The sequence below is a fragment of the Mobula hypostoma genome, chromosome X2, assembly GCF_963921235.1.
Source record: "Mobula hypostoma chromosome X2, sMobHyp1.1, whole genome shotgun sequence".
In the NCBI taxonomy this organism is placed as follows: Eukaryota; Metazoa; Chordata; class Chondrichthyes; order Myliobatiformes; family Myliobatidae; genus Mobula; species Mobula hypostoma.
In genome coordinates, this window is record NC_086129.1 from 48867978 (window position 1) to 48894745 (window position 26768).

The following is a 26768-nucleotide window of genomic DNA, read 5'->3' on the forward strand; positions in this document are numbered from 1 at the left end:
TAAATCTTTAAAACTCTTACTTTTTGAGCAGCTCCTCTTTGCTCTGGAGCACCTCCTGTAAATTCTTGATCTGGCTCTGAAGAACTTTCTTGTCATTTTGCTGAACTTTCCGCTCATTCTCAATTTCCTGCTTCAGCCTTTGCACCTCTGCTGTTTGTTGCTGGGAAGGATAAAAGGAAAAAGGCCTCAACTTGATAGTTTATGGAATTCCCAACCCTACCCCAAATTCCATATGCAGCCATTCGCCTCCCCATCCCACTCCACTCTCAAACCCAGACAGGGAAGTGAACACTGCAGATACAGGAAATCTGGAGCAACACATCACAAAATGCTGGAGAAACTCAGCAGGTCAGTCAGCATCCATGGAGAGGAATAAACAGTTGATGTTTAGAGCAACAGAGCAGTGAAAGAAGTGCATGGAGTAAAGCCAGATCTAACATACAGAGAGGCTTTGAGGAAAGAGAAGCAGAATAAACGGTGTAAAGACAGTAAGGTAGAAGGGCTGAAATGTGTGTACCCCAATGCAAGAAGCATCAGGAACAAAGGTGATGAACTGAGAGCTTGGATACATACATGGAATTATGTTGTAGTGGCCATTACAGAGACTTGGCTGGCACCAGGGCAGGAGTGGATTCTCAATATTCCTGGATTTCAGTGCTTTAAAAGGGATAGAGAGGGAGGAAAAGGGGAGGAGGGGTGGCATTGCTGGTCAGGGATACTATTACAGCTACAGAAAGGGTGTGTAATGTAGCAAGATCCTCTTTTGAGTCAATATGGGTGGAAGTCAGGAACAGGAAGGGAGCAGTTACTCTACTGGGGGTATTCTATAGGCCCCCTGGTAGCAGCAGAGATACAGAGGAGCAGATTGGGAGGCAGATTTTGGAAAGGTGCAAAAATAACAGGGTTGTTATCATGGGTGACTTTAACTTCCCTAATATTGATTGGCACCTGATTAGTTCCAAGGGTTTAGATGGGGCGGATGTTGTTAAGTGTTTCCAGGATGGATTCCTGTCACAGTATGTGGACAGGCCAACTCGGGGGAATGCCATACTCGATCTAGTACTAGGTAATGAACCGGGTCAGGTCACAGATCTCTCAGTGGGTGAGCATCTGGGGGACAGTGACCACCGCTCCCTGGCCTTTAACATTATCATGGAAAAGGATAGAATCAAAGAGGACAGGAAAATTTTTAATTGGGGAAAGGCAAATTATGAGGCTATAAGGCTAGAACTTGCGGGTGTGAATTGGGATGATATTTTTGCAGGGAAATGTACTATGGACATGTGGTCGATGTTTAGAGATCTCTTGCAAGATGTTAGGGATAAATTTGTCCCAGTGAGGAAGATAAAGAATGGTAGGGTGAAGGAACCATGGGTGACAAGTAAGGTGGAAAATCTAGTCAGGTGGAAGAAGGCAGCATACATGAGGTTTAGGAAGCAAGGATCAGATGGGTCTATTGAGGAATATAGGGTAGCAAGAAAGGAGTTTAAAAAGGGGCTGAGAAGAGCAAGAAGGGGGCATGAGAAGGGCTTGGTGGGTAAAGGAAAACCCCAAGGCATTCTTCAATTATGTGAAGAAAAAAAGGATGACAGGAGTGAAGGTAGGACCGATTAGAGATAAAGGTGAGAAGATGTGCCTGGAGGCTGTGGAAGTGAGCGAGGTCCTCAATGAATACTTCTCTTTGGTATTCACCAATGAGAGGGAACTTGATGATGGTGAGGACAATATGAGTGAGGTTGATGTTCTGGAGCATGTTGATATTAAGAGAGAGGAGGTGTTGGAGTTGTTCAAATACATTAGCACAGATAAGTCCCCGGGGCCTGACGGAATATTCCCCAGGCTGCTCCACGAGGCGAGAGAAGAGATTGCTGAGCCTCTGGCTAGGATTTTTATGTCCTCGTTGTCCACGGGAATGGTACCGGAGGATTGGAGGGAGGCGAATGTTGTTCCCTTGTTCAAAAAAGGTAGTAGGGATAATCCGGGTAATTATAGACCAGTGAGCCTTACGTCTGTGGTGGGAAAGCTGTTGGAAAAGATTCTTAGAGATAGGATCTATAGGCATTTAGAGAATCATGGTCGGATCACGGACAGTCAGCATGGCTTTGTGAAGGGCAGATCGTGTCTAACAAGCCTGATAGAGTTCTTTGAGGAAGTGACTGGGCATATAGATGAGGGTAGTGCAGTGGATGTGATCTATATGGATTTTAGTAAGGCATTTGACAAGGTTCCACACGGTAGGCTTATTCAGAAAGTTAGAAGGCATGGGATCCAGGGAAGTTTGGCCAGGTGGATTCAGAATTGGCTTGCCTGCAGAAGGCAGAGGGTGGTCGGTGGAGGGAGTACATTCAGATTGGAGGATTGTGACTAGTGGTGTCCCACAAGGATCTGTTCTGGGACCTCTACTTTTCATGATTTTTATTAACGACCTGGATGTGGGGTAGAGGGGTGGGTTGGCAAGTTTGCAGACGACACAAAGGTTGGTGGTGTTGTAGATAGTGTAGAGAATTGTCGAAAATTGCAGAGAGACATTGATAGGATGCAGAAGTGGGCTGAGAAGTGGCAGACGGAGTTCAACCCGGAGAAGTGTGAGGTGGTACACTTTGGAAGGACAAACTCCAAGGCAAAGTATAAAGTAAATGGCAGGATACTTGGTAGTGTGGAGGAGCAGAGGGATCTTGGAGTACATGTCCACAGATCCCTGAAAGTTGCCTCACAGGTGGATAGGGTAGTTAAGAAAGCTTATGGGGTGTTAGCTTTCATAAGTCGAGGGATAGAGTTTAAGAGTCGCGATGTAATGATGCAGCTCTATAAAACTCTGGTTAGGCCACACTTGGAGTACTGTGTCCAGTTCTGGTCACCTCACTATAGGAAGGATGTGGAAGCATTGGAAAGGGTACACAGAAGATTTACCAGGATGCTGCTTGGTTTAGAAAGTATGCATTATGATCAGAGATTAAAGGAGCTAGGGCTTTACTCTTTGGAGAGAAGGAGGATGAGAGGAGACATGATAGAGGTGTACAAGATAATAAGAGGAATAGATAGAGTGGATAGCCAGTGCCTCTTCCCCAGGGCACCACTGCTCAATACAAGAGGTCATGGCTTTAAGGTAAGGGGTGGGAAGTTCAAGTGGGATATTAGAGGAAGGTTTTTTACTCAGAGAGTGGTTGGTGCGTGGAATGCACTGCCTGAGTCAGTGGTGGAGGCAGATACACTAGTGAAGTTTAAGAGACTACTAGACAGGTATACGGAGGAATCTAAGGTGGGGGCTTATATGGGAGGCACAACATTGTGGGCCGAAGGGCCTGTACTGTGCTGTACTATTCTATTCTATAACTCTAATGTTTCAGGCTGAGGCCCTTCATCAGAACAGATGAAGATTGGCCCCAGTCTTTTGGCACTGCTGATCTGAAACACACCAGCAGGTGGCAGTCATGGACACCAAAGATGGCTGAAACTATTGTCTTCATGGGGAGATCACACCCAGGCTGAGCCTACCACCACCTTGTCTATGAGATCAGCAACTAATCAAGGAAATTTACCCATGTCTATAAATTTATGAAAAATATGACTCAATCCATCTCGAGTCAGTTCTGTGGACAAGAACAATATTCCCTGATGGTATGTCGCCTTACGGGTGCCAGGATCTGGGACAGTTCGGATTGACTCCTCAACATTCTTAAGTGGAAGGGTGAACAGCCAGAGGTCGTGGTCCATGTAGATACTATTGACATGGGTAGGTTGAGGAGAAACTAGGTTTTGCATAGAGAATTCATGGAGATAAGTTAAAGAGCAGGACCTCCAGGGTGGTGATCTCAGGATTGCTACCTGTGCCACGTGCTAGTGAGGCCAGAACTAGGCAGATCACACAGTTCAATATATAGCCAAGTAGTTGGTGTAGGAGGGAGGGCATAAGATTTTGGATCATTGGGCTCTCTTCCAGGCAAGGTGGGACCCGTACAGATAGGACAGTTTGCATCTCAACTGGAGGGTGACCAAGATCAAAGCAGGAAGGTTTGTTAATGCTGCATGGTGGGTTTAACCTAGATTTGCAGGGGGGTGGGAACGAGAGTGCCAGAACCATTAGTGGAGAGGTAGGCTGTGGAGGCAGATGTTGGTAATACCTCAGACAAAGTCAGGAATCAAAAGGTTGAGCATGGTGCGACCAGTGTCCTGAGCTGCGTATATTTCAATGCAAGAAGGATTGTAGGAAAGGCAGATGAGCATGGATCAAAAAGGCATTAATCAACACCTGGAATTATGACGTTGTAGCCATTAGTGAGACAGGCAGCTCAATATTCTAGGGTTCCGTTGTTTTAGATGTGATAGACTAGGAGGGATTAAAGGGAGAGCGGTGGCATCACTGGTCAGGGAAATGACATGTAGTGTTCAGTCAGGACAGACTGAGAAGTAAGAGAGGTATGACCATGTTAACAGGGCTATATTATAGACCCCTAGGCCATTACAGAGACTTGGATGGCTCAGGGACAGGAATGGTTACTTCAAGTGCCAGGTTTTAGATGTTTCAGAGTGGACAGGGAGGGAGGCAAAAGAGGTGGGGGTGTGGCACTGTTGATCAGAGATAGTGTCATGGCTGCAGAAAAGGTGGGCGCCATGGAGGGATTGTCTGCGGAGTCTCTGTGAGTGGAGGTTAGGAACAGGAAGGGGTCAATAACTCTACTGGGTGTTTTTTATAGGCCACCCAATAGTAACAGGGATATCGAGGAGCAGATAGGGAAACAGATCCTGGAAAGGTGTAATAATAACAGAGTTGTCATGATGGGAGATTTTAATTTCCCAAATATTGATTGGCATGTCCCTAGAGCAAGGGGTTTAGATGGGGTAGAGTTTGTTAGGTGTTCAGGAAGGTTTCTTGACACAATATGTAGATAAGCCTACAAGAGGAGAGACTGTATTTGATTTGGTATTGGGAAATGAACCTGGTCAGGTGTCAGATCTCTCAGTGGGAGAGCATTCTGGAGATAGTGATCACAATTCTATATCCTTTACAACAGCATTGGAGAGAGATAGGAAGAGACAAGTTAGAAAAGCATTTAATTGGAGTAAGAGGAATTATGAGGCTACCAGGCAGGAAATTGGAAGCTTAAATTGGAAACAGATGTTCTCAGGGAAATGTACAGAAGAAATGTGGCAAACGTTCAGGGGATATTTGTGTGGAGTTCTGTATAGATATGTTCCAATGAGACAGGGAAGTTGTGGTAGGGAACAGGAACCGTGGTGTACAAAGACTGTAATAAACCTAGTCGAGGAAAAGAAAAGCTTACAAAAGGTTCAGAGAGCTAGGTAATATTAGAGATCTAGAAGATTATAAGGCCAATAGGAAGGAGCTTAAGAAGGAAATTAGGAGAGCCAGAAGGGGCCATGAGAAGGCCTTGGTGAGCAGGATTAAGGAGAACCCCAAGGCATTCCACAAGTATGTGAAGAGCAAGAGAATAAGACGTGAAAGAATAGGACCTATCAAGTGTGACACTGGGAAAGTGTGTATGGAACCAGAGGAAATAGCAGAGGTACTTAATGAATACTTTGCTTCAGTATTCACTATGGAAAAGGACCTTGGTGATTGTAGTGATGACTTGCAACACACTGAAAAGCTTGACCATGTAGATATTAAGAAAGAGGATGTGCTGGAGCTTTTGGAAAGCATCAAGTTAGATAAGTCACCTTGACCAGATGAGGTGTACCCCAGACTACTGTGGGAGGCGAGGGAGGGGATTGCTGAGCCTCTGGCAATGATCTTTGCATCATCAATGAGGACGGGAGAGGTTCCAGAGGATTGGAGGGTTGCGGATGTTGTTACTTTATTCAAGAAAGGGAGTAGAGATAACCCAGGAAATTATACACCAGTGAGTCTGACTTCAGTGGTTGGTAAGTTGTCAGAAAAGATCCTGAGAGGCAGGATTTATGAACATTTGGAGAGGCATAATATGATTAGGAATAGTCAGCATGACTTTGTCAAGGGCAGGCTGTGCCTTACGAGCCTGATTGAAATTTTTGAGGATGTGACTAAACACATTGATGAAGGAAGAGCAGTAGATGTAGTGTATATGGATTTCAGCAAGGCATTTGATAAGGTAACCCATGCAAGGCTTATTGAGAAAATAAAGAGGCATGGGATCCAAGGGGACATTGCTTTGTGGATCCAGAACTGGCTTGCCCACAGAAGGCGAAGTGTGGTTGTAGATGGGTCATATTCTGCATGGAGGTCAGTCACCAGTGGAGTGCCTCAGGGATCTGTTCTGGGACCCTTACTCTTCATGATTTTTATAAATGACCTGGATGAGGGTGGAGAGATGGGTTAGTAAGATTGCTGATGACACAAAGGTTGGAGGTGCTGTAGTTAGCGTGGAGGGCTGTCAGAGGTTACAGCAGGACATCAATGGGATGCAAAACTGGGCTGAGAAGTGGCAGATGGAGTTCAACCCAGATAAGTGTGAAGTGGTTCATTTTGGTAGGTCAAATATGATGGCAGAACATAATATTGATGGTAATACTCTTGGCAGTGTGGAGGATCAGAGGGATCTTGGGGTCCGAGTCCATAGGACGCTCAAAGCAGCTACGCAGGTTGACTCTGTGGTTAAGAAGGCGTATGGTGTATTGGCCTTCATCAATCATGGAATTGAATTTAGGAGCCGAGAGGTAATGCTGCAGCTATATAGGACCCCTGGTCAGACCACACTTGGGAGTACTGTGCTCAGTTCTGGTCGCCTCATTACAGGAAGGATGTGGAAGCTATAGAAAGGGTGCAGAAGAGATTTACAAGGATGTTGCCTGGATTGGGGAGCATGCCTTATGAGAATAGGTTGAGTGAACTCGGCCTTTTCTCCTTGGAGCGACGGAGGATGAGAGGTGACCTGATAGAGGTGTATAAGATGATGAGAGGCATTGATCGTGTGGATAGCAGAGGCTTTTTCCCAGGGCTGAAATGGTTGCCACAAGAGGACACAGGTTTAAGGCGCTGGGGAGTAGGTACAGAGGAGATGTCAGAGGTAAGTTTTTTATGCAAAGAGTGGTGAGTGCGTGGAATGGGCTGCCGGCAACGGTGGTGGAGGCGGATACGATAGGGTCTTTTAATAGACTTTTAGATAGGTACATGGAGCTTAGGAAAATAGAGGGCTGTAGGTAACCCTAGTACTTTCTAAGGTAGGGACATGTTCGGCACAACTTTGAGGGCTGAAGGGCCTGTATTGTGCTGCAGGTTTTCTATGTTTCTACCACCTAACAGGACTGGGAATTTAGAGGAACAAATTTGTAAACAGATCGCAGACTGTTGCAAGAAACATAAGGTTGTTATAGTGGGTGATTTTAACTTTCCACATATTGACTGAGACTTTCATACTGTAAAAGGACTAGATAGGATAGAGTTTGTCAAATGTGGTCAGGAACGTTTCCTTCATCAGTACATAGACATCCCAACAAGAGAGTAGGCAATACTTGATCTGCTGATAGGGAATGAGAAAAAGCAGGTGACAGAAGTTTGTGTAGGGGAACACTTTGCATCTAGTGACCACAATGCCATTTGTTTCAAAATAATTATGGAAAAGGATAGGTCTGGTCTGCTGGTTCAGATTCTAAACTGGAGAAGGGCCAATTCTGATGGTATTAGAAATAACCTGGCAAATGTAGATTGGGACAGGCTATTTTCTAGCAAAGGTGTACTTGGAAAGTGGGAGGCCTTCTAAAGTAAAATTTTGAGAATACAAAGCTAGTATGTGCCTGTAAGAATAAGAGGTAAAGATAACAGGTTTAGGGAATCTTGGTGTTCAAGAGATATTGAGGCCCTTGATCAGAGAAAAAGGAGGTGCACAGCAGGTACAGGCAGGTAGGAACAAGTGGAATGGAAGAATTGCAAGAGAACACTTAAAAAAGAAATCAGGAGGACTAAAAGAAGGTATGAGGTTGTCCCAGCAGACAAGGTGAAGGAGAATCCTGAAGGATTCTACAGATATGTTAAGAGAAAAAGGATTGCAAGGGACACAATTAGTCCTCTGGAAGATCAGAATGGTAATCTATGCATGAAGCAAAAAGAGATGGGGGAAATCTTAAATGCATTTTTTGCATCTGTATTAACTCAGGAGACAGACACAGTCTATAGAAGTGAGGCAAAGTAGCATCAACCTCATGGACCCTGTACAGATTCCAGAGGAGGAAGTGTTTCCTACCCTGGGTCAAATCAGGGTGGATAAATCCCCAGGGCCTGACAATGTTTTCCCTCAGGCTCTGTGGGAGGCAAGTGCAGAAATTTCCGGGGCCCCAGCAAAGATTTTTCAATCATCATTAGAGACAGGTGAGCGACCAGATGATTGTAGGATCGCTAATGTAGTTCTGCTGTTTAAGAAAGGCTCTAAAAAAATAAACCAGGAAATTATAAGCTGGTGAACCTGACATCATTTGTTGGAACTTAATGGAAGGTATTCTCAGGGACCGGATATATGTGTATTTGGATAGACGCGGACTGATTAGAGGTCGTCAGCATTGCTTTGCGCGTGGTAGGTCGAACCAATCTTGGAGAGTTTCGAGGAAGTTTCCAGAAAAGTTAATGAAGGCAAGGCAGTGGATGCTGTCTACATGGACTTTAATAAGGCATTTGACAAGGTCCCGCATGGGAGTTTGGACAAGGTGGTTCAGTCACTTGCCATCCATGATGAGGTAGTAAATTGGATTCCAAATTGGCTTTGTGGGAGAAGCCAGGGAGCAGTAGTAGATGGTTGCCTCTCTGACTGGAGGCCTGTGACTAGTGGTGTGCCATAGGAATTGGTACTGGGTCCATTGTTTTTTGTCATCTATATCAATGATCTGGATGATAATGTGGTTAACTGGATCAGCAAATTTGTGGATGACACCAAAATTGGGGGTGTAGTGGACAGCGAGGAAGACTACCAGAGCTTGCAGCCGGATCTGAACTAGCTGGAAAATGGCATGAAAAATGACAGATCGAATTTAATGTAGACAAGTGTGAGGTGTTGCACTTTGGGAGAGCTAACCAGGGTAGATCCTACACAGTGAACGGCAGGTAGAACAAGGAATCCAGGGATACAGGTCAAGAATACATTGAAAGTAGCATCACAGATTGATAGGGTCATAAATAAAATTTGTGGCACATTGGCCTTCATAAATCAATGGATTGAGTACAGGAGATGGAATGTTATGTTGAAATTGTATAAGATGTTGGTGAGGCCTAATTTGGAGTATTGTGTGCAGTTTGATCACCGACCTACAGGAAAGATGTAAATAAGGTTGAAAGAGTACAGAGGAAAATTTACAAGGATGTTGCGGGGTCTGGAGGACCTGCGTTATAAGGAAAGATTGAATAGGTTAGAACTTTATTCTTTCAGAGGAGATTTGAAAGAGGTATACAAAATTATGAGGGTAAAGATAGGGGAAATGCAAGCAGACTTTTTCCAGAGTTTAGGTGGGACTACAACCAGAGGTCATGGATCATTAGTGTGTGGAATGAGCTGCCAGCGCAAGTGATGCATGCGAGCTCGATTTCAACTTTTAAGAGAAGTTTAGATAGGTACATGGATAGAAGTGTTATGGAGAGCTATGGTCCAGGTGCAGGTCAATGGGACTGGGCAGTTTAAATGAATCAGCATGGATTAGATGAGCCAAAGGGCTTGTTTCTATGCTGACAGAAGCCCCATTTATAAATGGAGAGAGTTGGGTGGTATTGGTGTATAGAGGGACATAATATGCATCCTTTTACATGCACAGTGGTGTAGCAAGGTTCCAAAGTTGTCCAGCTGAGCAGTGGTAGTGGGGACAAGCTCCCACTACCTAAAAGTGCTCCTCACGGCATGCGCCTCAAATAGCCTCTGACAACCAAGTCCAACTCCTGGCATTCTCGTGTGCCTTAGCCTCTAAACCCAGCAGAACTGTTTCTACTGACAGGAGAAGGGGTGAAGGTGGGTCCTGGCACCTTAAAACCAGTGCTTCGGGTAGATGGAGCTCGTCAGCCTGGGAAGGCAGTCCATCTAAGAGAGAGAAAACTCTGATTTCACACCTCCGCTGCCTTGCGGCCATATGGGAAAGACTTCGGGAGTAAACCCTGAGGACAAATCCGGAGCTGGAGTTCCTAAGGCAGTCCGACGTTGCCTTCAACCTCATTCTGGCAACTCCTGCGACGACACTGGTGCCAAGCTGTATTGGCCCATACCCTTCCCTTGGACAACATCAGTGTTGTGGAGAGGGGAGACTCGCTGCATGGGCAACTGCCGGTCTTCCATACAACCTTGCCCAGGCCTGTGCCCTGGAGAGACTGAAGCAAGACTTTCTAGGCGCAGATCCATGGTCTCGCGAGACTAACGGATGCCATCCAGTGTTGTAGCAAACATTAAAGGGGACACCCACCACCAGGTTCAGGAACAATTGTTACCCTTCAACCATCAGGCTCCTGAACCAGTGTGGATAACTTCAGTCACCTCAACACTGAACTAATTCCACAACCTATGGGCTCAGGTTTTCAGTAATACTTGTTTATTTATTTTGTCAGAGATGTTTGGATATAAAAGAAATCAGGGACATGGGGTTCGTGCAGGAAGGTGGTACTTGGGTGAAAGATGAGCCCTGAGCTCAGTACATGGTGGCATACGGTTGTTACTCATGCCCTGTGATCACCTCCAGCACCAACCTTACAGCTCTCCAGCGTCTTGCTCTGTCGTTTCAGTAGCTGCTCGTACTGGGAACTCTTCTCCTCATAGAGCAGCTGCCAGCGTCGTGCTGTGGCCTCCAGTTCTGCAAACTAACAGGGAACATTTTCAACCCTTGCATAGCTCACAGCAAGGAAATCAGCCCTTCAGCCCACCAGCTTCATGCCAACCATTTACACTGATCCCATTTTATTCCCATTTTTTTTTACACCATTTGGTCCATCAACTCTGTGCCAGTTTACAAAGCCATCTCACTCTGCTGTTAATTTTAAGTAGAGCACACCAGTGCCGAGGAAATTTGGCATGCCCCGTCGACCCTCAATAATTTTTATCAATGCACCATAGAAAGCATCCTATCTTGGTATGGTAACTGCCCAAGGCCAGAAGAAATTGTAAAGTTGTGGGCACAACTCAGTCCATCACCCTCCCCTCCATGGACTCTGTCTACACTTCTTCCTTTCTCAGTAAAGCAACCAGTAAAATCAAAGATCCCACCCAACCAGAATGTAAATGATAGTGCTATGACTACAGATACAGAGAAAGTGCTTTGCTGGTAGACAATAAGATACATGGACTATGATATGGAGCAGATTGTAAAGATGAGTTCTCTTTTCTCCCCCTCCTATCAGTAGAAGATGAATAAGCTTAAAACACACATCATTGTGCTCAAGCATTTTTGAATGGATTTCTTCATATTAAAAATAGTGCCTACGCACTCTTCCAAATTCCAGTGAGTACAGGCCCAAAGCTGCCAAACGCTCCTCATATGTTAACCCCTTCATTCCTGGAATCATCCATATCATCCTCTCTCCAATGACAACATATCCCTTCTGAGATAAGGGGCCCAAAACTATTGACAGTACTCCAAGTGTGGCCTGACTAGTGTCTTATAAAGCGTCAGCATTATCTCCTTGTTTTTATGAGACCAAGATATGGGAGCAGAATAAGGCTATTTGGCCCATCGAGTCTGCTCCGCCATTCTATCATGGCTGATCCCTTTTATCCTCCTCCTCAACCCCATTCTTCTGCCTTCTCCCCGTAACCTTTGATGCCATGTCCAATCAAGAACCTGTCAATCTCTGCCTTAAATACACCCAACGACCTGGCCCCCACATGTACACATGGCAACAAATTCCACAAATTCACCATCCTCTAGCTGAAGAAATTTCTCTGCACCTCTGCTTTAAATGGATGCCTCTCTATCCTGAGGCTGACAGCCAATCAGAAAAGGCTCCTTTTATTTCCACTCCTCGCCTCCTGCCTGTCAGCATTCCTCTATCCATGCCAGTATCTTTCCGACAACACCATAGGATTTTATCTTGTTAAACAGCCTCATGTGAGGCAATTTATCAAATGCCTTCTGAAAATCCAAGTACATGACATCCACTGCCTCTTCTTTGTCCACATTGCTTGTTGCTTCCTCGAAGAACTCCTACAAATTTTTCAGGCAAGATTTCTTGCCTGAACTGCTGCCAGTGCTACGTGACAGTGATGGTAAGAATTGGAGGAGATGGCAGTTGAATGCGTGGCTGAGGAGTTGGTGCAGGGAGCAGGGTTTTAGATTTTTGGATCATTGGGATCTCTTCTGGGGAAGGTGGGACCTGTACAGATTGGATGGGTTGCACCTGAACTTGAGTGGGAGCAATATCCTTGCAGGTAGGTTTGCTAGCATGGTATGGGAGGGTTTAAAATAATTTGCAAGGGAGATGGGACCCAGAGCGATAGAGCAGTGGAAGAAGTGCATGGAGTAAAGCCAGATCTAACATACAGAGAGGCTTTGAGGAAGAGAAGCAGAATAAACGGTGTAAAGGTAGTAAGGCAGAAGGGCTGAAGTGTGTGTACCTCAATGCAAGAAGCATCAGGAATAAAGGTGATGAACTGAGAGCTTGGATACATACATGGAATTATGATGCAGTGGTCATTACAGAGACTTGGCTGGCACCAGGGCAGGAATGGATTCCCAATATTCCTGGATTTCAGTGCTTTAAAAGGGATAGGGGGGAGGGGAGAGGGGAGGAGGGGTGGCATTACTGGTCAGGGATACTATTACAGCTACAGAAAGGGTGGGTAATGTAGCATGATCCTCTTTTGAGTCAATATGGGTGGAATCAGGAACAGTAAGGGAGCAGTTACTCTATTGGGAGTATTCTATAGGCCGCACCCCCCCCCCCACCCCGCAGCAGCAGCAGCAGAGATGCAGAGGAGCAGATTGGGAGGCAGATTTTGGAAAGGTGCAAAAATAACAGGGTTGTTATCATGGGTGACTTTAACTTCCCTAATATTGATTGGCACCTGATTAGTTCCAAGGGTTTAGACGGGGCAGAGTTTCAGTGTGTCCAGGACAGATTCCGGTCACAGTATGTGGACAGGCCGACCAGGGGGAATGCCATACTAGATCTAGTACTAGGTAATGAACCGGGTCAGGTCACAGATCTCTCAGTGGGTGAGCATCTGGGGGACAGTGACCACCGCTCCCTGGCCTTTAGCATTATCATGGAAAAGGATAGAATCAGAGAGGACAGGAAAATTTTTAATTGGGGAAGGGCAAATTATGAAGCTTTAAGGCTGGAACTTGCGGGTGTGAATTGGGATGATGTTTTTGCAGGGAAATGTACTATAGACATGTGGTTGATGTTTAGAGATCTCTTGCAGGATGTTAGGGATAAGTTTGTCCCGGTAAGGAAGATAAAGAATGGTAGGGTGAAGGAACCATGGGTGACAAGTGAGGTGGAAAATCTAGTCAGGTGGAAGAAGGCAGCATACATGAGGTTTAGGAAGCAAGGATCAGATGGGTCTATTGAGGAATATAGGGAAGCAAGAAAGGAGCTTAAGAAGGGGCTGAGGAGAGCAAGAAGGGGGCATGAGAAGGCCTTGGCGAGTAGGGTAAAGGAAAACCCCAAGGCATTCTTCAATTATGTGAAGAAAAAAAGGATAACAGGAGTGAAGGTAGGACCGATTAGAGATAAAGGTGGGAAGATGTGCCTGGAGGCTTTGGAAGTGAGCAAGGTCCTCAATGAATACTTCTCTTCGGTATTCACCAATGAGAGGGAACTTGATGATGGTGAGGACAATATGAGTGAGGTTGATGTTCTGGAGCATGTTGATATTAAGGGAGAGGAGGTATTGGAGTTGTTAAAATACATTAGAATAGATAAGTCCCCGGGGCCTGATGGAATATTCCCCAGGCTGCTCCACCAGGCAAGGGAAGAAATTGCTGAGCCCCTGGCTAGGATCTTCATGTCCTCGTTGTCCACGGGAATGGTACCAGAGGATTGGAAGGAGGCAAATGTTGTCTCCTTGTTCAAAAAAGTTAGTAGGGATAGTCTGGGTAATTATAGACCAGTGAGTCTTACGTCTGTGGTGGGAAAGCTGTTGGAAAAGATTCTTAGAGATAGGTTCTAAGGGCATTTAGAGAATCATGGTCTGATCAGGGACAGTCAGCATGGCTTTGTGAAGGGCAGATCATGTCTATCAAGCCTGAGAGAGTTCTTTGAGGAGGTGACCAGGCATATAGATGAAGGTAGTGCAGTGGATATGATCTATATGGATTTTAGTAAGGCACTTGACAAGGTTCCACACGGTAGGCTTATTCAGAAAGTTAGAAGGCATGGGATCCAGGGAAGTTTGGCCAGGTGGATTCAGAATTGGCTTGCCTGCAGAAGGCAGAGGGTCGTGGTGGAGGGAGTACATTCAGATTGGAGGACTGTGACTAGTGGTGTCCCACAAGGATCTGTTCTGGGACCTCTACTTTTCGTGATTTTTATTAACGACCTGGATGTGGGGGCAGAAGGGTGGGTTGGCAAGTTTGCAGATGACACAAAGGTTGGTAGTGTTGTGGATAGTGTAGAGAATTGTCAAAGATTGCAGAGAGACATTGATAGGATGCAGAAGTGGGCTGAGAAGTGGCAGATGGAGTTCAACCCGGAGAAGTGTGAGGTGGTACACTTTGGAAGGACAAACTCCAAGGCAGAGTACAAAGTAAATGGCAGGATACTTGGTAGTGTGGAGGAGCAGAAGGATCTCCGGGTACATGTCCACAGATCCCTGAAAGTTGCCTCACAGGTAGCTGGGTAGTTAAGAAAGCTTATGGGGTGTTAGCCTTAATAAGTCGAGGGATAGAGTTTAAGAGTCATGAGGTAATGATGCAGCTCTATAAAACTCTGGTTAGGCCACACTTGGAGAACTGTGTCCAGTTCTGGTCACCTCACTATAGGAAGGATGTGGAAGCGTTGGAAAGGGTACAGAGGAGATTTACCAGGATGCTGCCTGGTTTAGAGAGTATGCATTATGATCAGAGATTAAGGGAGCTAGAACTTTACTCTTTGGAGAGAAGGAGGATGAGAGGAGACATGATAGAGGTGTACAAGATAATAAGAGGAATAGATAGAGTGGATAGCCAGCACCTCTTCCCCAGGGCACCACTGCTCAATACAAGAGGACATGGCGTTAAGGTAAGGGGTGGGAAGTTCAAGGGGGATATTAGAGGAAGGTTTTTGACTCAGAGAGTGGTTGGTGCATGGACTGCACTGCCTGAGTCAGTGGTGGAGGCAGATACACTCGTGAAATTTCAGAGACTACAAGACTGGTATTTGGAGGAATTTAAGGTGAGGGATTATATGGGAGGCAGGGTTTAAGGGTCGACACAACATTGTGGGCCGAAGGGCCTGTACTGTGCTGTACTATTCTATGTTCTATGTTTACAGAAGCCATGCTGACTTTGACTTATTTTATCAGAAGTCTCCAAGTACCCTAATACCTCATCCTTAATAATAGACTCCAACACTTTCCCAACCACTGAGGTTAGGCAAACTGGCCAATAATTTCCTTTCTTTTGTCCTCTCTTCTTAAAGAACGAACTGACATTTGCAATTTTCCAGTCCTCCAGGACCCTGCCAGAGTCAAGTGATTCTTGAAAGGTCATGACCAATGCATCTGTCATCTCTTCAGCAACCACTCTCAGGACCCTGGGATGTAGTCCATCTGGTCCAGGTAACTTATCCACCTCAAGACCTCTCAGTTTGCCTAGCACTTTTTTCCCTTGTAATAGCAATGACAGTCACTCCTGCTCCCTGACTCTCATGGACCTCTGGCACACTGCTAGTATCTTCCACCCTTCTTATAACCATTTTAGTTGCCTGTTGTTGGATTTTAAAAGCTTTCCAATCATCCAACTTCCAACTCACTTTTGCTACCTTATATGCCCTCCCCTTGGCTTTTATGCAGTCCTTAACTTCCCTTGTCAGCCATGGTTGCCTAGCCCTGCCATTTGAGAAGTCTTCCTCTGTGGAACATACCTATCCTGTGCCTTGTGAACTATTCCCAAAAACTTCTGCTCTGCCATCATCTCTGCCAGTATCCTCCTCCAATCCACCTGGGCAAGCTCCTCTCTCATGCCTCTGCAATTCCCTTTATTCCATTGCGATATTGATACAAATGACTTATGCTTCTCCCTCTCAAGTTGCAGTATGAATTCAATCATATTATGCCACTGCCTCCTATGGGTTCCTTTATGTAGCTGACTTATTATCCCACTCAATCCCATTCTCCTGCCTTCTCCCTGTAACCTTCGATGCCCTGACCAATCAGGGAGCTATCAACCTCTGCTTTAAATACACCCAATGACTTGGCCTCCACAGCCTTCTGTGGCAATGAATTCCACAGATTTACCATTTTCTTGGGACATGGGAGGTAGCCAGAACACCCAGAGGAAACTCGCACAGACAGTACCAAAATATTTCTGCCAGGTTCCATATTCTAGAATTGCCAGCAGGCTCTATTACAGGGACTTTGTCAAACTGCATCTCTAACAATCTGGAAGAACTCCTACCTCATTCTTCGTTTGGACTTCCTGATGCGATGCCTGGGAAACGTCCTCATCCCTGTCAGAGAGAAACAACAGTCAGTGCGCTCTATCAGAGGGACCTCAAACTAAAGGAACACAAGTGGGAAGGGGAAGAGCGAGAGAGGGTGAGGGAAGAAAGAGAAGGAGGAAGGTGGAGGTGAGGGGATTCACTGCCAACCTTAGGCACAATGGGCTGAATGTTCTTTTTACATTTTTAAATTTTTATTTTATTTTGAAATACAGCACAGAAACAGGCCCTCCCACCCCAATGAGCCCGCACCACCCAATTACACCTATGTAAGTATTTAACCTACTACATCTTTGGACTGTGGGAGGAAACCAGAGCACCCGGAGGAAATGCACGCATTCACAGGGAGGATGTACAAATTCCATGCAGACAGCAGCGGGAATTGAACCTGGTTCACTAGAGTTATGCTAACCGCTACACTACCGTGTCGCTCTATATACTTAATATTTACATGCATATATGTATATACACATACTCAGACAAACATACAGATGTAGAGTTACTCAGACATTCACACACACACTGTCACTCAGTCACATATACACACACAGTCACACGCAGTCACTCACACTCAGTCACTCAGACATACACTCACACCCCCACACAGTCACATACACACACACTCATTCACATACATACACACGTAGTCACAAACACACATATAGTCACTCACACACACACCCATGCACATACATTCACTCACGCACACTCAGTCACTCAACCACACTCACTCACATACACTCAGTCACTCACACCAACACACACAGAACAGAGACACATACACAGACACTCACACACATGCATACACACACCCAGTCACTCACACCCTCACACACATTCCAACACACTCACACACCAACACACACATACGCTGATATACAAACATCCATACACATACTCACACACAAAGCGACACTGACATACAGTCACTCTCACACACAGTCACTCACACATACATACACACCCATGCACATACACAGTCACTAATATACACTCACACCCATATGCAAAAACACACATACGCTCATATACACACAGCCACACACACTCACATACATACACCCGCCATTCTCCCAGCCACTCACATAAACACACTCCCACCCACACTGTCACTCACACCCTCACTCCATTACTCGCACACACACTAAGTCACTCATACATATACATATGCAGTCACTCACACACACTCACACCCATGCACAAATTGTCACACACACTGTCACTCACACCCACACACACACACTCCGACACTCACATACAAACACACACACACACACCCACTCACACACCAACACATACATACACAGTCACTCACACACACACACACACATACATGTTTGTATGCGCTGGTTCAAGAACTTGGCATCCATTATTAAGGACCCTCATCACCCTGCCACAAAATAACAAATTTCATTGCATGTTTCCATGATACTGATTCCGATTCTTGACCAGACAGCAGCCTACCTCTCCTCATCTGCAGTGCTCTCCACATCCTTCTCACTAACGTTCTCAACAGGAATTGCTGACTTCTGAAAAACAAAGTGATTAAGAAAAAATTATTCTAAATAGACTTTGGAAGTAGTAATATAGAACCCAGTGGCTGAGCAGGTGAGTAGGTTGTTCAGGATCAGTGCAGCTCGATAGGTAGTCCAGCCAGAGTCCAGTCTGTCACCCACCTACATACATCACCTCTCTACATACATCACAGCTTTATCGGAGAGTGGTGAAGAGAAAGCCACTGTAGAAAAAAGCTCACATGAAATTTCAGCTAGAGTTTGCCAGAAGGCATGTGGGAGACTCTGAAGTCAGCTGGAAAAAGGTTCTGTGGTCTGATGAAACCAAAATTCAGCTTTTTTTTATAGGCAAGGTAATGCTCTTACGCTACCCACCTACATAGGTCAGCGTTTACATATGTGACCAACCTACATATGTCCCCATCTCCAGACATCACCCAGCTACATACACCCCGGTGTACACGTTACCAAGCTACAGACGTCTCCTTCCACATATATCACCCACGTACATACATCCCCATGTACATACATCAGCTCTCTACATAGGTCCTAATGTAAATACATTACCGACCACATTTTATAAGTAATTAATGCACAGAAAGACATAATTGCAAAGGATTGACAAACTTTTTCTTGCAACTGTGAATGTGACAAATAAAGCTATACTTTAAACTTCCTTGCTTACCTTTAAGGGTTCAAAGTTAATTTTATTATGAAAGTACAGATACAGTTGCAAGAAATGTCTTGTGAGCCCTTTGCAATTACCTGGTTTTCTGCATTAATTACTCATAAAGTATGGTCTGATCTTCATCTGAGACACAATAATGGACAAACATAATCTGCCTGAACTAATAAAACACAAATAATTGTCCTTCTTCTTGACAATACTAAGTGCACCAATTAAACAATCACAGTCCAGGTTCAAAAAAGTATGTAAACCTCTGGGGAAATGCTTTCTGAAAAAGCTATCTGGAGTCGGGTGTTGCAATCAATGAGATGAGATTGGAGGTGTGGGTAGTAGAGGTACCCTGCCCTGTAAAAAATGACACACAAAATCAGGTTACTGACAGAGCCTGCTCTTCTCAAGAAAGATCTATTTATGTACGCTATGCCTCAGTCAAAACAACTTTCAGAGGACCTTAGAAGGAGGATTGTAGGGATGCATGAAACTGGAAAAGGCTACAGAAGCATTTCTAAAGAACTGAGTGTTCATCAGTCCACGGTGAGAGAAATTGTCTACAAACAGAGGAAATTCAGTACTGTTGCTACTCTTCCTCGGAGTGGGCATCCTGCAAAGATCACACCAACAGCACAACATGCAATGCTGAAGGAGGTGAAAGAACCCAAGTGTAACAGCAAAGGACCTGCAGAAATCTTTAGAACTTGCTAAAGTCTCTGTTCATGTGTCCACTATAAGAAAAACACTGAACAAGAATGGTTCACTACTATTCTCCAAAAAGAAAATTGCTGCACATCTCAAGTTTGCAGAAGATCACCTGGACACTCCACAATGCTCCTGGGACAATGTTCTGTGAACCGATGAGACAAAGGTTGAACTTTTTGGCAGAAATGCACATTGCTATGTTTGGAGGAAAAAGGGCACTGCACACCAACACCAAAACCTCATCCCAACTGTGAAGTACAGTGGAAGGAGCATCATAGTTTGGACTGCTTTGATGCCTTAGGGCTTGGACAACTTGCAATCGTTGAGGAAACAATGAATTCAAAATTGAATCAAGACATTTTACAAGAGTGTGTCAGGGCAGCGGTCCGTTACCTGAAGCTTAATAGAAGTTGGATGATGCAACAAGACAATGATCCAAAACACGAGAGTAAATCAACAACAGAATGGTTTAAAAAAAAGAAAATTCTTGTTTTGAAATGGCCAAGTTAGAGTCCAGATCTTAACCCAATTGAGATGCTGTGGCATGACCTGAAGAGGGCTGTTCATGCAAGGTATCCAAAAATATTAATGAATTGAAACAGTTTTGTATGGAGGGATGGTCTAAGACTCTTCCTCACCAACGTGCAAGTCCGATCAGCAGCTAAAGGAAATGTTTGGTGGAGGTTATTGCTGCTCAAGGAGGTCCTACCAGTTATTAAAGACAAGGGTTTACATACAGTGGCATGCAAAAGTTTGGGCACCCTGGTCAAAATTTCTGTTGCTGTGAATAGCTAAGCGAGTAAAAGATGAACTGATTTCCAAAAGGCATTAAGTTAAAGATGACACATTTCTTTAATATTTTAAGCAAGATTACTTTTTTATTTCCATTTTTTACAGTTTCAAAATAACTAAAAGGGAAAAGGGCCCAAAGCAAAAGTTTGGGCACCCTGCATGGTCAGTACTTAGTAACACCCCCTTTGGCAAGTATCACAGCTTGTAAACGCTTTCTGTAGCCAGCTAAGAGTCTTTCAATTCTTGTTTGGGCCCATTCTTCTAGTTCTGTGAGATTCTTGGGCCGTCTTGCATGCACTGCTCTCTTGAGGTCTATCGACAGATTTTCGATAATGTTTAGGTCGGGGGACTGTGAGGGCCATGGCAAAACCTTCTGCTTGCGCCTCTTGAGGTAGTCCATTGTGGATTTTGAGGTGTGTTTAGGATCATTATCCTGTTGTTGAAGCCCTCTTTTCATCTTCACCTTTTTTTTTTAAACAGTGTGAAGTTTGCTTCCAGAATTTGCTGGTATTTAATTGAATTCATTACTACCAGTGAAATGTTCCCCGTGCCACTGGCTGCAACACAAGCCCAAAACGTGATTGATCGACCCCCGTGCTTAACAGTTGGAGTGGCGTTCTTTTCATGAAATTCTGCACCCTTTTTTCTCCAAACATACCTTTGCTCATTGCAGCCAAAAAGCTCTATTTTAACTTCATCAGTCCACAGGACTTGTTTCCAAAATGCATCAGGCTTGCTTAGATGTTCCTTTGCAAACTTCTGACGCTGAATTATTGGAAAGGATTCTTAAGAATAGCATCTTGGTGAAGTACAGTCTACTCAAGGATAGTCAACATGGCTTTGTGAAGGGAAGGTCGTGCCTCACGAGCCTAATTGAGTTTTTTTGAAGAGGTAACAAAAGAAATTGATGAGGGTCGGGCGGTAGATGTAGTCTACATGGATTTTAGCAAGGCATTTGACAAGGTCCCCCACGAGAGACTCATCCAGAAAGTCATGAGGCATGGGACCAGTGGAACCTCAGCTGTTTGGATATAAAAATTGGCTTAAAGGAAGAAAGCAGAGGGTAGTAGGTGAAGGAAACTATTCTGCCTGGAGGTCAGTGACTAGTGGAGTGCCGTAAAGATCTGTCCTGGGACCCCTGCTCTTTGTGATTTTTATAAATGACCTGGATAAAGAGGCAGAAGGATGGGTGAGTATGTTTGCAGATGATACGAAGATTGGAGGAGTTGTGGATGGAGCTGTAGGTTGTCGAAGGTTACAAGAGGATATAGACAGGATGCAGAGTTGGGCAGACAAGTGGCAGATGGAGTTCAATCCGGATAAGTGTGAGGTGATGCATTTTGGAAGGGCAAACCAGAAGGCTGAGTACAGGATTAATGGTCGGTTACTTAACAGTGTGGATGAACAGAGGGACCTTGGGGTTCAAATCCATACATCCCTCAAGGTCGCTGGACAGGTTGATAGGATAGTTAAGAAGGCCTATGGGATGCTAGGCTTCATTAATAGGGGGATTGGGTTCAAGAGTAGAGAGGTCATATTGCAAATCTACAAATCTCTGGTGAGACCACACTTAAGAGTAGTGTGTTCAGTTCTGATCACCTCATTATAGGAAGGATGTGGAAGCTATGGAGAGGGTGCAGAGGAGATTTACCAGGATGTTGCCTGGATTGGAAAACAGGTCTTATGAGGCAAAGTTAGCAGAGCTGGGACTTCTCTCTTTGGAGCGTAGAAGGATGAGAGGACTTGATAGAGTTCTACAACATTATGAGAGGCACAGATAGGGTGGATAGCCAGTACCTGTTTCCCAGGGCATGAATAGCAAACACCGGAGGGCATATGTACAAAGTTAAGGGAGGGAAGTTTAGGGGAGATATCAGGGGTAAGTTTTTTTTTACACAGAGGGTTGTGGGTGCCTGGAATGACTTGCCAGGGATGGTGATGGAGGCTAAAACATTAGAGGTATTTAAGAGCCTCTTGGACAGGCACATGGATGAAAGAAAAATAGAGGGTTTTGGGGTAGTGTGGGTTCACTAGGTTTTTTTTAAGGAATATATGGGTCGACACAACATTGAGGGCTGAAGGGCCTGTACTGTGCTGTAGTATTCTAGTGTCTAGTGTCTTCTAGAATTTTGTGGTGAGGACGCAGGAAAGGTTTTCTTCTGATGACTCTTCCATGAAGGTCATATTTGTGCAGGTGTCACTGCACAGTAGAACAGTGCACCACCACTCCAGAGTCTGCTAAATCTTCCTGAAGGTCTTTTGCAGTCAAACAGGGGTTTTGATTTGCCTTTCTGGCAATCCTACGAGCAGTTCTCTCGGAAAGTTTTCTTGGTCTTCCAGACCTCAACTTGACCTCCACCATTCCTGTTAACTGCCATTTCTTAATTACATTATGAACTGAGGAAACGGCTACCTGAAAACATTTTGCTATCTTCTTATAGCCTTCTCCTGCTTTGTGGGCATCATTTATTTTAATTTTCACAGTGCTAGGCAACTGCTTAGAGGAGCCCATGGCTGCTGATTGGTGGGACAAGGTTTGAGGAGTCAGGGTATTTATAAAGCTTTGAAATTTGCATCACCTGGCCTTTCCTAACGATGACTGTGAACAAGCCACAGCCCTAACAAGCTAATTCAGGTCTAAGACCTTGGTAAAAGTTATCTGAGAGCTCAAATCTTTTTGGGATGCCCAAACTTTTGCATGGCGCTCCTTTCCTTTTTTCCCCATTCTAAAATTGTACAAAACAAAAATAATACACTAATCTTGTTTAAAATGTTGAAAAGAATGTTTCATCTTTAACTTTATGACTTTTGGAGATCAGTTTATCTTCTACTCACTTAACTATTCACAGTAACAGAAATTTTGACCAGGGATACCCAAACTTTTGCATGCCACTGTATGTTTTTTCCAGCCTGGACTCAGAATGATTAAGAAATGTGTTCAATAAAGACATGAGAAGTACAATTGTGGTATTAGCTTAGGAAGATCGTGCTTGTCTGTTAACGTGGCTTAAATGAAGATCAGGCCAGATTTTGAGTAATTAATGCAGAAAACCAGTTAATTGCAAAGGGATCACAAACTTTTTCTTGCAACTGTACGTCGCCAGCATGCATACATGACCCAAATGTGATCCACGTGCTCTCCCCATATGTGTTCACATCTGGATTCTGAGCACGCCTGACCTCCACGTTTCAGGAAGTCCCTCATATTTCGCAGGACACGTGAACTATCTGGTCAATGCTAGCTCCCAGAGCAATCCCATCCTCATACCTCCTTCCCTTGTATCGCCTGCCCTCTCACACATCCATCACCAGTCCCCACAGACACCCACCTAAACTAGGGGAAACTTATAGCAGCTGACTAATTTAACAGCCAGTGCATATTTGGAATGTGGGAGGAAAGCAGAGCACCCACACGAAGCTCACATGGTCACAGGGAGAAGGTCAGGTCAGGACTGAAACTGGGTCAACAGAGCTGTGGAACAACAGCTCGACCAGAACCCCCAGCACCACAAGTTAGGAACACCCTCCACAGGTAACACCTTTGACTCATGATTTACTCTGTGTTCAGTCAGCTTTGGTCAGCCACTAATCTCACCATCTTCTTCCCTCTTCTGTTCATGGGGTCCAAGAGACACACAGGCCCTTCAGCCCAGCTGGTCCAGACTGACCAAGGACCCAGTTGCCTGTGTTTGGCCTAAATCCTCTAAATCTTCCCTATCATGAACCTTGGGTTGCCTGGCATGGTGGTATAGCAGCTAGCGTAACACTTTACAGTGGCAGAGATAATAACAGGGAAAAGAAACAAAAGGAAGAAAGAGAGATAAAGAAAACAATAAAGTGGAAAGATGCAGTGAAGCAAAAAGAGAAAGGCAATCGGCTCATTCTCCTCCCCCCATCACATCGTTCAGACTCAGAGCATGGGATGTGGGGCTGGGAATGTGATTTACCTTTTTTCCCTTAGTCTTTTTCTTCTTTTTCTTCCGGCTGTATCTCTGGGGATCGTTCTGTAATTTCAAACATATTTTCAGATTTAGATTTTGCCACAAAACACCTGGCAAGAGCACACAGTCCTCGAACTGCCTGCTCTGATAATGCTGAACTCAGTGGGCAGAGCTGCTGGACAATGCTGTCAGCTGTTGGATGTGGACCCAGCTCATAGGGACAGCACTTAACAGCTTCAAATCAAATCGCAAAATATCAAGGGCACAGAAAGAGGCCACTCAGCCCTTCAAGTATGTACTGGATCTCTGTAAGAGCAATCAACCCCAGTTTCTGTCTTCCTCCTTGGAGATCTGCAGCTTCTTAACCCATTATAATATGGATTCAGTTCCCTTGGAAGTGCCGTGGCTGAATCCACCAAAAACAGTGTAGACACCAACCACTCCCTCCTCCTTTCCTAATTCCTTAACCTCTGTATCCTGCTCTTTCCACCAGTGGCAGCAGTTTCGAGCTTTGTCCTGATCCTTGGGCGTTTTCCAGAATCCCCTTGATGCCCCCAGCTGCCTCAGACTGCATGCAAGGTAAAACCCCATCCGTCTCCCCGCACGTTAAAACAGCTCACCGCACTCTGTGTCCCAGATGGCTGTGAGCTCCCCTCGCCTTTCGCAGTCACTTGAAACAAAAGCGAGCTATCCTGCAAGAATGAGGAGAGCGGTGAGCACTGAAGAGCAAGAAGTTACCTTGGCGATCCCAGATCCACACGGATCAAGGAATCCTCACACAACCAGCAAGAGACAATCTCGTCCTACTACTTCCCCAAGTGGACCTCAGCATTTAAGAAGCACTTGGATAGGTACATAGAGCAGCAGGGCCTGGAGGAATGCTGGCCGAATACAAGAAATTGGGACTGGCTAGGTGGACAGTCTCACACACAAAATACTGGGACAACAGGAGGGAGGGATAACAAACAATCCACTGGAGAACCTCAGCGTGTTGAGTAGTATCCATGGTGGGAAATGAATTATCGATGTTTCAGGTCAAAACCCAGCATGAGTCCACATGCAGAATTTTAACCCAAAACGTTGACAATTCCTTCCCACCCACCAGAGATGGTGCTCAACCCAGTGAGTCTCTGTTCCTCCAAATTCCAGCATCTGCAGTCTCTTATGTGCCCGACAAATTCAGGGAATTACACTCTCATCTGGTCAGCTTGCAAAGAAGTGCTATGATGAAGGAGTCCCCTCAGGAGGTGGGTATCAACAAAGAGACCCTTCATAAACCAAGCAACCAGCATGTAAATAAAGCAGACCAGAAATCAGGCAGAAATGCCACTGCTAGACTACAACTGCACAGAGGCCCCGAATACTAAAGCAAGGATATAACGTTGAGGCTTTATAAAGCATTGGTCACACCACATTCGGAATATTGTCAGCAATTTTGGGCCCCATACCTAAGAAGGGGCATTGAGGAGGGTCCAGGGTGCTTTACAATAATGATCCCAGAAATGAAAGAGTTAACATATGAGGAGCATTTGATGGCTCTGAGCTTGTAGTTGCTGGAGTTTGGAAGAATTGGTGGGGGGGGGGTGCGGGGGAGATCTCATTGAAACGTATTGAACATTGAAAGGTCTAGATAGAGAGGATGTGAAGAGGATACTTTCTATAGTGGGGAAGTCTTGAACCAGAGAGCAGACTCTAAATATAGCCTAACTGTTCCTACGTCTTATGTGAAGGCGAGCAAGAACCTCCTGTTCTACCTCCTCCGTGGCATCCTGAGCTGGTGCAATCTCTCCCTCTCTGCCAGCCTCTGTCTCTTTCTCTGCCTCTGTCTCTTTCCCTTTCTTCCCATCAGGAGTGGCTGTGCCTGTTGGCAATGTGGGATTCTCTTTCCGTCCTGGAGGAGGCTCCAATTTGGATTCTCCCATCTTCATCGGTTCCTTGGTCTTCGACTCTGCAACAGCAAGGAAGAGTTAGAAGTTGGAACAGAATCATAGCAAGAGAAAGGAGATCATTCAGTTCTTCACACCCAGGATGGCTTAGAAGCAGCTGTCAAGCCCAATCCCGAAGGCTACCGGGCACCCTAGATACTTCTTACATCCAAGTGAGGTATTTCTGAAGTGTGATCTCCATTGTTGTTCAGAAAGCACAGTGGTGAATCCATGCGCAGAAAGATCCCTGCAACAAGGTGATGGAGAACAAATAAAACTGCAAGTGCTGGAAATCTAAAATTAGAACAGAAACCAAAAGAACCCAGCCAGTGAGGTAGCATCAGTGAAAAGAGAAACCAGTTAACATTTCAGGTCATTGAATTTGACTTTGATGGAGGGTCATAGTTGTGTTGACCAGAAGGAACTACAGTGTACAAATTAGTGGATTTGACAAATCAAGGACAAGGAAAGCAGACAAACCAGTGGTCTTTGTTCCCCTCATTTTGTAGACACAACTGATTCTTGCTCTGTGATAATCCAATCAGAGCAATTGAATGTGGATGCAACGAGCTTCAGGCAATGACCTGCTAAATCTGAGACTATTCTCAGACAAGTAGCTACTTATTATGTAAAGTGGCAGACTTACCAGAGAAGCAATATGTAATCTCATTTGACTCA

General features: G+C 45.0%; 1 protein-coding gene across 1 annotated transcript in view; it reads right to left on the minus strand.

Annotated features, from left to right (window-relative positions):
• Positions 1-26768, minus strand: part of LOC134340888 (uncharacterized) — a 167734-nt gene that overhangs the window by 23087 nt on the left and 117879 nt on the right. Inside the window, exons 21-27 of the mRNA XM_063038461.1 lie at positions 25920-26113; positions 24786-24857; positions 24172-24228; positions 17999-18063; positions 16492-16543; positions 10646-10756; positions 21-160 (exon numbers count right to left, since the gene is read on the minus strand). Of these exons, the coding sequence (XP_062894531.1) occupies positions 21-160; positions 10646-10756; positions 16492-16543; positions 17999-18063; positions 24172-24228; positions 24786-24857; positions 25920-26113 (691 nt within the window). The remainder of the gene's footprint in view (positions 1-20; positions 161-10645; positions 10757-16491; positions 16544-17998; positions 18064-24171; positions 24229-24785; positions 24858-25919; positions 26114-26768) is intronic.